Source organism: Gasterosteus aculeatus, chromosome 10, assembly GCF_964276395.1.
Source record: "Gasterosteus aculeatus chromosome 10, fGasAcu3.hap1.1, whole genome shotgun sequence".
NCBI lineage: Eukaryota > Metazoa > Chordata > Actinopteri > Perciformes > Gasterosteidae > Gasterosteus > Gasterosteus aculeatus.
The window spans coordinates 14,559,088-14,572,577 of record NC_135697.1 but is presented as its reverse complement, the minus strand read 5'-3'; the positions used below and the strand labels follow the sequence as shown (position 1 = coordinate 14,572,577).

The window sequence follows — 13,490 nt, the reverse complement described above, 5'->3', positions numbered from 1 at the left end:
TGTGGGGGCTATTTACATACCCTTCCAGAGTGCTTGTCACATTCAATTAATTACTCCCTGGCAGGGTGACAAAGATGATTAAAAAGCACGGCGAAAAATATTTCCTCGCACGGCTCCAAAAAGAACAGAACGGGCCGAGTCCTTCTTCTTTAAAGTGGAGCCAAAAGATCTCCAAACGAGGCACAACTTTAAGAAGGTGTTTTGGTTTTTTGTCCCTCCTCCGAATCCCGAGAGGAAATCTCGCTCCAGAAGCCCCCCTCACCCCTCCCTCCCTCTCTGAGGGGACGCTGTGATCACGAGCTGTGCTTTATTCTGGCGGGGTAATGAGCTGCATCACAGCGTCCGTTCACGCCGCCCACCCCCTGCACAACCCTCCCTCCGTGCCCCCCCCCCCCCCCCCTCCTTTTTAACACTGTCGGATCAATTAGCAGGTGAAGAAAGCAAGCGGGGGGGGGGGGGACGCCGAGGCCCTTTGTACCAAACAGACACGAGGCGCATCGCTTCTTTTCTTGCAGCTCTTCACAATGTGCGCTTAGCTCAACAAAAGAGCAGCCCGAGTCGGGGTGGTTGTGTGTGTGTGTGGGTGGGTGGGGGGGGGGGGTACCCCAAGGGGCATATGAATACAGACATTAGAGTGTACATTACGAGCACCGCTGCCTCTCAAGCATCCCGGGCCGGCGGCGGAACCCCCCCCCGAATGCGAAGCCGAGATCAATCCATTGGTCACGACGGCTCCTTCCAGCCGTTTTACTTACACCAATGTGACATTTCTCTACACAAATGTCCAGCCCCCCCGTGAAATGTGGTTTTCCACCCTCTGCTGTTTAGCCCCCTTTTTGTCGGGGGAGAACATAATGGCCGCTTCAGTCAGATTAGCCTCGTGTTTGAGACACCGGAGGCCCGAAAAATAAACCAGGGCCCGATTCCACTTGACAGCGTGCAGGTGGAGCAGATTCAACGCGAGATCGATATCCGCCCCGATGTGACCTCATTAAGCCAAACTGCTTTGTGATCCCCCCCCCCCCTTAAGTCCAGTTGTGTGTTCTCAGCGGTTGCATTTTATTTTGGAGGCAGTGAAGTGAAGCTAGAGGCGGAGCTACCAGATGTGACCGAGCCACAATAAATACACTTCACTCATAGCGCCGTTAACACAAAAACACACAATCCTTCCGCTCATTGAAGGCCAACGAACTAAAGGTCCCAGAAGAAAAGAAGCACACCGAAAGCTGTTACTCGGGTCTCGGTTGGCGGGAGCCGAGGGACGCGAGCAGACGCGGCGCCGCCACAGCGATCCGATTGGTGAACGCCGCCAATCAGGTGAGAAGGCGCAGATATTTGGCCTCTGGGCCCAGTTATTACAAACGCGGCACAGCGATCCACCTGTGCTGGTCACGTGACTCAGCGAGTTGGCGCAATCCAGTCACACGCATCCCGCACGGGCTCTCACGCACACGCACACACACACTCACACGCACACACACACACACACACTCACACTCACAGCAGTGCCTCGGGTGTCGGAGCCAGTAGCTCTTCTTTAAAAACAGAGTCAACGAGCTCCTACCTGCAGTTTGGCGGCGGGTCCAAGGTGATCTCTGCTAGCTCCTTCTGGATTCTGAAAATCAGAGGGAGACCTGTTGTATTATTCACATTCACAGCCCCGCAAACACACACACACAATGCGCACAACACAGTTATATAAATCCCCCGTGTGAAATCAATCCGTGAGTGTGGACGCTGAATAGCTCATTGATTTTCTAACGAGCTCCCGAGCGCCGCCACGGAACACGAGGACGCTTTCCCGTCACGCGTGATCAGCGCCGGCGGCACACACACGCCGCCGGATGTTTGCTTTCTGATGAATGAATGAATAAGAGAAACACAGACAGGGGTGAATTGGCGCTGGACGTCGGATGAACGCATCACGTCCCCCTAATTAACCCGAGCGAGGGGCCGACTCGGCTTTCAGGGAGAAGAAGAAAAAGAAGGTGTTTCATGAACAGACTGTTGGTGTGATGGCGATTAGCCCACAAGGAGCTCTGCAGGAAATGCCGCAGTTATCGTCTCCATGCGGGCGGCGCCAACACAATGCCATGACGCGCCGCTTCCGCCGACTTCCACGAGGCGGATGTGAAAGTGACGCGATGTGGAGGCGCTCCCTCGATCCGGCAGGAAGTACTCGCCGACTTGAGATTCGAAAATTGTCAACGTGCTTGAAATGGGAAATCTATCGGGAGCTGTTGGGAGACAAAGCGGCCCCGGCGTGCACTTCAGGGTCAGATGGGGCGGGGCGGACCGCGTCCTCGCAGTCGGATGAGTCCGGGTTCTCGTCCCCCTTCCATCTTGTTTTTTCCGGCTTCTAACTCTCCCGCTGTGACGGGGAAAATGCTCAGGGATGCTTCCAAAAAGCAAGAGACAAAAACAACAACATTAATTGAGTGCTCTTATCGATCGTGTTCGCTCAGCTGGTTTGTGAGCCGGGACTAAAATAAAAAATAATCTGCTATCAAAAGAGCGAGCGGGGGGGGGGGGAACCAGCGGTTCGACTGACAACGTGATTTATTGCTTCAGCATCGCCGCGGCGATGGAGGAGTCTGGCTTTGTGCATCGCGTGCATCACGTGGTCACACGTGCGACGGAATGAGCACGACCCGTAATTAGCCAACGCCGCGTCCAGACTGCAATCAGCCGCAGGTCATTGTGGGAAATAACACGCCATCGCGCTGTCCGACGGCCAAACAAAACACCCGCGACTGCAGAGAAACTTAATCACACGGAACAGAATCGCCTCGCTTTACTACGGAAACAATAGTACCAAAAAACTACAAACAACGGTGTTGATTCAGGTTTCCCACCAAAGTTTCATTTCACCGGACTGCAGTTGAACGCATCGTGATAACCTTTTAAAACCCCTTGACTGTAGCTACAAACAGCTGTTGTTTCTGCTGCTGGATGAAGAAAACAAAAAGCGACGGCCAGAATAAAAAGAATAAAGGGGACAGCTGAAGGAGAATGGCAGAAACTCTCCTACATAAAAGTGCTGAGAGTTCCTCATAGGTCGGTTGACACATAACAGGAAAAGTAAAGAGTATCCAGGGGGGGGGGGGGATTTTTCTTTAAACTCTCCGGTGAGAAAATAACTGCAGACAAGTGACTTTGGAGAAGGAGGAATGAAAAACACATATATTTGCAAAGGAGCCTGTAATACGATCTGCACGGTTATGGAGTCGTTCCCGGCTCGAGCTGTGTAATTTTATCTGCAGTATTTCCTGAGGTGGCACATTTGACGGCAGAGGCGGGCGACCCGTTGGGGAGAGTGGCGCGATGAAAAAAAAAAAGAGGGTGGGGAACCCGGAGAGGGACTGGCAGCGATCGTACCGAGAGTTCCTCGTGCTCGCCTCTTTAACCAAAACGCTTCTCCTGTTCCGCCGCTCGTCACCTTCCATAATCCCCCGAGACGCCGCCGGCACGAGACTGCGGCTTCGCATTGAGAAAATGCCAGAGAGGAGTTTTTTTTTCGGAAGTGTAGTTTTTTTACGCCACTGAAGCCCTGCCGCCGTGCAAAGGCCCTCGTTTTTCTTTCACGTGTCAGACGTAAAGAAGTCGCCGTGTGTCATCCGAGTGCTCGTCTGATGGTCAACCAGCGAGTGAGAACGCGCACGTCCACCGTGTCACAATTTGAGAGTGTTTTTTTTTCCCTGTTAACTTTCCGTAGCCAATATATCCGACAATTTAGCGCTCTTATTTTGAAGAAAAAAAAACGGTGGCTAAGCTGTGCTCCATAATATTTCACCTGATGAAGTTAGAGATAAATTACCAGAAGATGTGGTTGGACGACGCAGGAGCGTGAGGTTTGAGAAGAACAAGAAAATCCTGAGTTATAATTGGTCAGTTAATTAACACTTTTTATATAAATCATGTTTGGTCGACCTCCTAAATGCTATCACATCCCCCTCATCTCTTCCCTCCACCTCAGATGCCACTTTGTCAGCACCAAGTTAAGAGAAACTAAATTGTGCGCTATCATTTTGGCACTTCCAGCGGGGCTTAATCCTCTGCCGCCTTGTTTTTGCCGGGCTGCCACCATCTTTTAGCGGCTCCGGCAGCGGCAGCGGCAGCAGAAAAAGAAAAAGAAGATGGTGTTGACGGTTTGCGCCTGAATTTACCTGTTTAATCCCAACAGGGTCGACAGCCGTCGGCAGCCTAATATCTGGTCCAGTAAGTGTGTGTGTGTGTGTGTGTGTGTGTGTGTGTGTGTGTGTGTGTGTGAGTGGGAGGAGTCAGGTCAGTAAGTTGGTGGGAAACAGCAACGTGTGTAAAAACCGACCGACAGCCATTAACACATAATGGAGCAGATTACATCGTAATGATAGTCTACTTAAACCTGGCGCTCTCAAACACTGCTGTAGTGGTTCACTGATGCCACGACTCGACAACAAGACGTTTAGTAATGGCGTCATTAAAAAAAAAAAGTCCCTCCTGGTGGGGACGCGCACAGGAAGCGGTGCTTTCACGTCGACTCGTTTGTTTCGGGGGAGACGGCGTCTCTTCTTCGTTTGTCGACATTTTCATTATCTTTCAAAAATGAAATCGAGGGTTTGCGTCCCCGCGGCGGCGCCCTACCTCTTGGCGCTGGTGGAGAGCTTGGCGGCGGTCTTGCTGGAGATCTTGGCCTCCTTCTTCTTGGGCTGGGTCTGGTCCCGCTGCTCGGGGCCCGGCTGCTCCGGCGGGGCCGCCTCCCTCTGCTCGGCGTCCGAGCTTCCCCCGCTGGTGTTGGGGCTGTCGTCCGGCCTCGGCTGCACCTCGCTGGACATGCTGACGCTGGGCGCACACACACACACACACACACACACACACGCAGATGTTACGGATGCCTCGTCTCACTAACAAACCGCCAATCTAAAGCATTTCTGTAAAGCAATACAACAATAACACATTATAAAGCAACTTGTATCAGCTTATAAGATATCACTCTGCTTTGTAATTGACTTATTGAATTTTCTTTTTGCAGTGCGTTTTAATGACCATGGTTGTTATACCTGTTATGCATCGTAATCACTGTCATAAGGTATTATAATCATACGTGTGCTTAAAATGCAAAGTGTTCAACTTTCAATTTCCAATTTTCTCAACATTAATTTGAGCCATGGTGTGATGCTCAGGGTTTATCCCGTCATCGGTGTCGTTGGTCTGGTTTCACTGACATGTAACTGACTGTCAGGAGTTATAAAAGCACTCCAGTCAGACTTGCACGTATCGGGCCCACGTCTGCTACTAATTGCATCCTTTGTAGATCGTGTTGAGTGTATTTATGAATGAGAAGTCCTTCATTTAACTTAGAACAGTCTTCAGTTGACTTCAGAAAGCAAACCGCTCTCCCCCTTAAGAAAATCAAATGTCGTGTTAAATGCAAAAGCTCTTTGTTAATGACAAGACTGTTTGGTGAGTTTAAGCCTGGTGGCTAATAAAGAAGAACATCTGGCTCCGGGGAGACAAATGGGAGAGTGAATGCGTTCATATACGAGTTAAATATCTTAAAGCTCAAATAAAATGTAATCTTTCAAATGCTATATGCAAGAAAAGGAGGCTCTCTTCACTGCTCTCACTGTGGAGAAGGCTGAAAAAAACTGCATTCTTTTACTCAAATGAATTCACCTATTTTCTGGGGTCATTTAATTGCATCATTCACTCCGTATTTTCTTCTAATCCTCACTATTTTTGCACAACAAAGGGTGAATTACTCCTCGACCGCGGCGCTTCCCTCCTCCACGAGGTCCGTCTCACATCCCCCTCCAGAGGTGCACTTGTAGCCGCGGAGGGCGAAGAAGTGAATACAGACCCCAGATCTGTTACCACTCATCCAGAGTCAGTCGAGCTGAACATCCGCCGGTCACAAGCCAAGAGTCTCAATGAAAATGAATAAAAAAAGGACTCCTACAAGGTCGCTAAATCCAATTCCTCCATCGCTTTGCGAGCTAGTGTGTGTGTGTGTGTGAGCGTCAAGGTGAATGCCTCTATTTACATTCCCAGGTCTGCAATGAAAAATGTATGACACGAGATGAACGGCTGTTAGGGAGGTGGGGGGGGGGGGGGGGAGACACACCAGTAAGGACAGATTGTTCAATAAACATGACGATCTGGTGCAGTTAACGGCGAGAGGTAATTGGGGGATTACGAGGGTTTGCGGCGATACGGAGGGGACATCGTTTTGAAAAGGTTAAAACGCGTTCATGCTCAGGTGAATTGAATCCTCTCAGGGAAAACGACTGCTATCGTAACGCAGCAGCGGCGTTGTCAGGCGAGGACAAACACGGCGAAGAGGAAAAGTTTGCAGACGGAGCGGCAGATCCGTCGGGCGGATGTGTTTTTTTTTGTTTTTTGTTGGTATTTAGGTGTGAAACTGTCAAAACAGCTCAGCAGTAACTATCAAACAAGGGGAAGCTTCCCAGGTTGTTTGTGTGTGTGTGTGTGTGTTTGTTATTGAGGAGATCACACCCCAGAGGGGGGGGGACAGTCCCGGTTCCTTCAGGCAACCTTCACGCAGGAGACCAACGTTCTGACCTGTTGACCTGTCAGCCAACGGCAGTCAAATAGATCCTCATCATGTATTAATTTAGCTTTTGATTATTTTTCATTAAACTATGCCTCAGCACTCTTTAAAATAAAAACAACTATTAGAAACATTTAAATAAATGACATTTCAACTTTGGCATTCGGTGACCCGCGTGAAGCCAACAGAGGCCCGGTTGGAGGGGATTTGGGAACTGGCTTTGGGAGAAGTTTAATCCGGATCGGGGGGGTGTTTGGTGCAATGGGTGCGCGCCGGATGAAACGGTGGCTCTTAACGGATCCGAACAGCGTCTTTACCGGGATCCGTGTCGAGTCGGTTACCGGGGAGCAGAGCTCTTAAAGGATTGATGTTTAGCACGGGCCGTTCCCTCTATTCTGCCCCACGCAAAGGCGGCACGTATCGGGCTAATGTTTAAGGACCCCCCCCCCCCCCCCCCCCTCTCCCCAAATCCCCCCCCCACCCACCCCCACCTTACTGGTGAGGAGTTAACAGCGAGAAAAAGCCTCGTTTACGTGACGCCTTGATGAAGGCAGAAGCAGAAGAAGACTCCATCCGATCAAAACCTCCCCAACATCCGGGCTCGGACTGACCGCTTTGCCGAATCGGTTCCTGCACAATAGACCGAATGGATGCCCCCCCCCCCCCCCTTTTCTCCCCCCTCCCTCCCTCCCTCCCTCCCTCCCCGACGACCACCGCCGCCCCCTCCCTCCCTCCACGAGATAACGTAAATAAATAAAAAAAGAGCCCCCCTCTGGTTCGGTCGGTGCAGCGCGGCGTTCCGCCGGGGAGGAGGCTCACCTTTACGGGCAGGCTGGCCGCGGGTTGAGAGCTAATGTCCGCCGTGTGTCGCGTGGTCCGTGCCGCTGCTCGTCCGCTCGCTTTCCGCCCGACGCGCTGACTGACTGCGAGAGAATGTGCCGAGAGAAGAAAAAAAAGAAAAAAAGAGAAAGAAAACGCCACGGTCAAGTTATCTTTAGCTTCGCGCGCGTCGTTTCCGGTTGTGGGCTGGCAAAGTAAAAGCCTAAATGAGGCACTTTCGGTTGTTGTTGTTTTTCAAGCGGAATAAATATTTTTTCTTCTTCAAATTTAAGCGGTTCATCCTCTCTTGTAGACACTCTTTAGACACTTTTTGGGGGGGAATATGTGCACAGCTATTCAGACAAACCCTGGACCGCTTTTTACGCTTATTACACATGTTATAAAGCTTGAATTAGGGAATACCAGTTCCCTATTTTCAAAAATGTATGTATAATCTACTAAAGTTATGCATTTATTTTATTATATCTTTAATAATATGCTGTAGTGGAGTCACGTCAAGTAATTTCCCACCAACTATAACATCATTGTTACGGTAAATAATAGTTTGTAAACAAACTGGAGCAACGCCCGTTCATTATTGTTTTTAGTATAACAAATTCCCACCACTCTATTTATATAAATCTTATTTTAGACCTGCGGTGCTCACAAAATACAGATAAAAAACATCAAAGATTGCACTATCCAACTAATGCCACATTTCTTTTAATCGTTTTGCTACACAATAAAATACATATTATCCATTACACAGCAGCCTCCTGACCCTTTTCACCAAACGCCTCAGAATTATTTATATCCATGCAGAGAATCAGTTCCGATTTTCTTCTTTTGTTTACCGCAGCTTGACAAATCAGACCACCTCCGTGCGCGCTCCCACGCGAGTCCGCGCAAACTGTGTGCTCTGTGAAGCGTTATGGAAGGCTTTGATGGTAGTAGACTACAAAGGAAGCGCTAAAGAGAGGAATAGATCCGTCTTTATTGAAAGGTGGGCACCGGGATTGTAAACCAATTCCCGACATGATGGAAGCACAGATAGGTAATCATTTACAGTTCATACAGTAGACTGTGTATAGAAAGGTCCCTACTCACATGCAGATGTTTGTGGTGTCTGTGTTTGATTACCTGTCGGGAAGAACGGGCCCATTATTGAATTAATCAGAAACAAAATTGGAAAGAAAAGCTTTAAAACAACACAGGTCGAGCCCTAAATATTTTATGGCACCATAGATAATTAACTACGGGACCAGTGTTTCCTCCACATTTTTTAAATTCATTGACTATCTGTACCATATTTATTTTGAAAATTAATTGATTAACATTTTTAGAAATACTTGCGCTATTGTTCGTGGACCGAGTCACGGAACCTTTTAAGAGGTCAATGTTTCTTCACGCCGGCTAAAGCGACGGACCGAGTGAGCTTCCCGACATGCGCCATTGAAAACAAACGTAGCAAAATCGGCGGGGGCTCATACATTTTAATGCCAACGCGCCAGAGGGATTATTTCGTCTTTAACAAAGTTACGACACATTCATAAACGATGGAGACAATTTTAGAGCAACAGCGTCGGTATCACGAAGAGAAGGAGCGGCTAATGGACGCCAAAACCAAAGAAATGTTGCATAAGAAGTCCACGGTAGGAGCCCTGCTAGCATTAGCATTGTTGCTAATCAGCACTGCAAACATTGGAAAATAACACGGAACGTTAAGTTGCATTTTAAAGTGGATCTTTGCTTCTTTTTCTCACAGCTCCGGGAACAGATTAACTCTGACCATCGAACTAGAGCAATGTTGGATGTAAGTGCAACGGATTTATGTTTTAAATTCTCGACGTTAGCACCGGCCGGCTAACCTTTCCTAAAAGTTAACGTTGATTAATATGCATATTTAAAGGTACATTAGCCCATTTATATCATCTATAAGGCAACCATAACATCTTGAAACGTGAACTTTTACACCTCCCAGTTTGTGCTCTGCATCAAAAACACCACCTTGATAGTTAAAAACGGCTCACATGTCACACTTTGATGCTATATCAAATATCATAATTGTTACATGTCATCGGGCAGTTGTTACAAAGCTTTCTGGTGAGATATTCTGCCCATGTAGCAGAGAGGGATGCGGGTCCAGCACTTTAGATACTAAACATGAAACATGTCTCTTGGCAGAGGTATATGGAAGTGAGCGGAAATCTCAGAGACTCGTATGAAGACAAAGATGGGTGAGTGCCTGGACTCTAATCCAGATGTTTTAAACTGGTGCTTCTCCAAAATACAGATGATGTTGTTGCAATATCATGTTACTATGTGTTTAACCACAATGCCTGTTCTCTTAAAATGTTTCTATTGGATGGATTTTTGATTTCACACATGTTTGAATGAGCTGCACGCTCAAACAATGTTGTTCTTTTTCCTCAATGACAGAATGAGAAAAGATGAACTTGGTGCAATCTCCGGACCAAATGAGTTTGCGGAGTTCTACAACAGACTGAAACACATAAAGGAGTTTCACCGAAAGCACCCGAATGAGGTAGTTAACCCCCTTACTTTTATACATGACGTGACGCTACATAAACCCTTTGACAAAGTGTTTCAGGAATAATGCTTTCATTCCTCTTGTAGATTTCCATTCCCATGTCTGTGGAGTTTGAGGAGCTTATGAAGGCCAGAGACAACCCGAGCGAGGAGGCTCAGAGTAAGTGTAACTCATTGGCATTTCCTTACGGACGTTTGCTCTGTTGACGGTCAGCTGGCCATCTCGGGGTCGGTGGGGGGGTTGGAGGTCTACCTTGTTAAAAGTGAACCGGTTAGAAACTAATGTTACCGCTCTGATTGTGTTTTGTCTTCCACAGACCTGGTAGAGTTCTCCGACGAGGAAGGATACGGCCGCTACCTCGACCTCCACGACTGCTACCTGAAGTACATCAACCTGAAGGGCGCCGAGGTTAAGATCCCTTCGTGTTTGCGTACTTAATGAGTTTCTCGAAAATGAGAATATTTTCTTCTTAACCTGATTTCTATGCTCTTCCCCGACAGAAACTCGAGTACATCTCTTACCTGTCTTCATTCGACCAGCTTTTTGACATCCCCAAAGACAGGAAGAATGCTGAATACAAAAAGTAGGTCCACCATATTTATTCCCTTCAGAACCGACAGGGGACGGGTGCATGGAGCTTGAAGTAGAAAATACATCCAGCCGTAAAGACCAAAGAATGGCCCCATCTTGTCTTGATGACGTATTACGGACCGTTTAAATATATTTTAAGGGCCGTACACGAGGGTGTGGACTTGTGAATTACATTACATGTGCATGCACTGATCTCTTGTGCTAACCCAGTGTGGTGCTGGTGAATGTGTGTGCAGGTATTTGGAGATGCTGCTGGAGTATCTGCAGGACTACACCGACCGGGTCAAACCTCTGCTGGACCAGAACGAGCTCTACGGCAAAGTGCTGTTGGACTTTGAAAAGAAATGGGACAATGGGACGTTTCCCGGCTGGCCTGTAAGTGCTCCGATTTGTATGTGAAGATGCGGGGAGTTTAGTGCGGTCGTCCCATCTGACCGGTATGTTTGTCATTTTTAATTGTAGAAAGAGACGAGCAGCGCGTTGACACATGCCGGAGCTCATCTTGACCTCTCTGCTTTCTCTTCTTGGGAGGTAAAACATTAAGTGCTTGTATTTAAAGATGTAAAATGACAATTACAATTATTCATTCAGACTTTGACTGACGCGTTCTTCTTATTCGATACCACAGGAGTTGGCCTCTTTGGGTCTGGACAGGTTAAAGTCAGCCCTCATGGCGTTGGGACTGAAGTGTGGAGGGTGAGAATGTTGTTTGCATACTGAGACGAGTAACATTTAACTGAATGCAAATCTAAAGTGGAAAAGGGCTTTTTTGCTGTCAGAAGAAGTTCCATCCCGTTGTCTGACATTTGATATTTATAATGTCCCTGGACATGGGATGGGTGGAAGTGCAATTTCATAAGTAGTAACAGAGCTATTGGTGCACATTCCGCATGCTGATGGGACAACTGATGGAGTGTGTGTGTGTGTGTTGGACAGGACTCTGGAGGAGAGAGCTCAGAGGCTCTTCAGCACAAAAGGCAAATCCCTGGAATTGCTGGACCCGTCCCTGTTTGCCAAGAACCCCAAAGCCAAAGGCCCCAAAAAGTAAGCGTGTGTTAAAAGTGAAATCTAGTGGTGACGCTGTGCTGTGGGCGCACTCGTGATATAATTTATAACCCTTTCCATCCGTCACTTCTGCAGAGACACCGAGCGTAACAAGGAAATCGCCTTCTTTGAAGCTCAAGTCTATGAGTACGTGGAGATCCTCGGGGTGAGTGCATCTAGCTGCTGTTAAACTTATGGCGGGGGGGGTGGTGATCGTAGGATCATCGTAGGCTCAAACGTGACCGTTGTGATGCTCGCTGGCGGTTGCAGGAGCAGAGACAGCTGACCCACGAGAACGTCCAGAGGAAGCAGGCCAGGACCGGAGAGGAGCGCGAGGAGGAGGACGAGGAGCAGCTCAGCGAGAGCGAGAGCGAGGACGAGGACAACGAGATCATCTACAACCCCAAGAACCTGCCGCTGGGATGGGACGGCAAGGTGAGGCCTCACATGTCTGACCTGGATCAACGCGAGCAGCGGGGCCGTGCTTTTGCTCAGTGGGGGGGTCGACTTAAATATGACGGCGGTCAAAGGACCAGTGACTGTTAATAAAACATCACATTGATTGGGGCACAGCCAGAAGAAGAAGAAGCCGCGTTATTGTAGAGGTCTCGCCTCCTATATCGATACTTAGAGATGACACAGAGACGTAGTTATGTTTATTTTACTCATCCACCCGCGCTATACTTATTTTGAGGCCCATTTAGTGCACACGGACTAAGGATAAGTGGCTACCCCACTTCCACCTCTGACATCTGATACAGATGTGGCTGTCGCACAGATCTACTAGCAAGTTTGGAGATTTAAGGAACCCTTTTAAGACTCAAAGAGGAAGAACTGGAAAAAGCACAGACTCATTTTTTTTTGTGTGAATGTGTGTTTATTTCCCCCCTGTAGCCCATTCCCTACTGGCTCTACAAACTCCACGGGCTGAACATCAACTACAACTGTGAGATCTGCGGGAACTACACCTACCGGGGGCCCAAGGCCTTCCAGAGGCACTTTGCGGTTCGTTGTCTTCCTGGTCGCCTACTTGTTGTTGTTGTTGCAGAGGTCAGCAGAATAGTTAAACTAAAACGAGGTGCGTTTTGTGCTCCGCAGGAGTGGAGGCACGCTCACGGCATGCGCTGCCTGGGGATCCCCAACACCGCCCACTTCGCCAACGTCACGCAGATCGAGGACGCCGTCTCTCGTAAGAGCCTTTCTCCTCGCTCGATACGGACAGCTGCGTTCTCAAGAGTTTCGATAATATTGATGTTTTTAGTTTTTTTTCCTGTTTGTTTTGATTGTAACTCCAGTGTGGGCAAAGCTGAAGTCCCAGAAGGCATCCGAGCGCTGGCAGCCGGACACCGAGGTGAGTCCACGCGGGCGGAAATCACGACGGCGAAGCTTCTTACGACTGTTACGTGACCTGTGTTGTTTTGGGTTTTTTTATTTTGCAGGAAGAGTACGAGGACTCGAGTGGCAACGTGGTCAACAAGAAGACCTACGAGGATCTGAAGAGACAAGGCTTGCTGTAGATCAAGGAGATTATGAGGCAGAAAAAATGAAAAAAAAATCCACAAGTAACGAGCGTCCTTTAAGATTTGCGATATTTTGTATCACCCGTGTTTTCTTTTTATTTGTAAGTAGTAATGTTGTTTTACAGACTTTGTAATGTCGCCACCTTTTGACCGTTCTAATAAACTGAGTACTTTTGTCACTGCGGTTTGTCTTTTGTTTTGGAATATCTTTTAGTTTTTATGTATTATTGCATATTTTAGCAGTAGGCAATTTTACTACTATGATTCTAAGTGTTTAACTCCAATATTCTAACAAAACATACTGTGAAAAGTGTTTTTCCCCCACGGAGTGAGGTCACATGATGAATGTCCCCAGAGGGAGCTCCAGTCAGGATTCTCGGCTCGGATTCACCCCAAAAAGTGTTTTTTGTTGTAG

At 48.1% G+C, this 13,490-nt stretch overlaps 3 protein-coding genes across 4 annotated transcripts in view; 1 reads left to right on the top strand and 2 right to left on the bottom strand.

Moving 5' to 3' along the window:
* LOC120826312 (ubiquitin-conjugating enzyme E2 E2) overlaps window positions 1-7,567 on the bottom strand; it is a 29,753-nt gene extending 22,186 nt beyond the window's left edge. The window contains exons 1-3 of the mRNA XM_040188481.2: window positions 7,370-7,567; window positions 4,624-4,821; window positions 1,565-1,615 (exon numbers count right to left, since the gene is read on the bottom strand). Of these exons, the coding sequence (XP_040044415.1) occupies window positions 1,565-1,615; window positions 4,624-4,814 (242 nt within the window). The 5' untranslated portion in view covers window positions 4,815-4,821; window positions 7,370-7,567. The remainder of the gene's footprint in view (window positions 1-1,564; window positions 1,616-4,623; window positions 4,822-7,369) is intronic.
* Window positions 1-13,490, bottom strand: part of rpl15 (ribosomal protein L15) — a 338,976-nt gene that overhangs the window by 36,311 nt on the left and 289,175 nt on the right. The window lies entirely within an intron of this gene.
* Window positions 8,204-13,254, top strand: sf3a3 (splicing factor 3a, subunit 3). Its single transcript, XM_040188465.2, has 17 exons — window positions 8,204-9,021; window positions 9,135-9,182; window positions 9,554-9,606; window positions 9,809-9,914; window positions 10,007-10,079; window positions 10,237-10,328; window positions 10,421-10,503; window positions 10,748-10,886; window positions 10,974-11,042; window positions 11,140-11,207; window positions 11,448-11,555; window positions 11,652-11,721; window positions 11,826-11,990; window positions 12,450-12,560; window positions 12,654-12,744; window positions 12,851-12,906; window positions 12,995-13,254. The coding sequence occupies exons 1-17, from the start codon at window positions 8,926-8,928 to the stop codon at window positions 13,070-13,072; spliced, it is 1,506 nt and encodes a 501-aa protein (XP_040044399.1). The 5' UTR covers window positions 8,204-8,925; the 3' UTR covers window positions 13,073-13,254.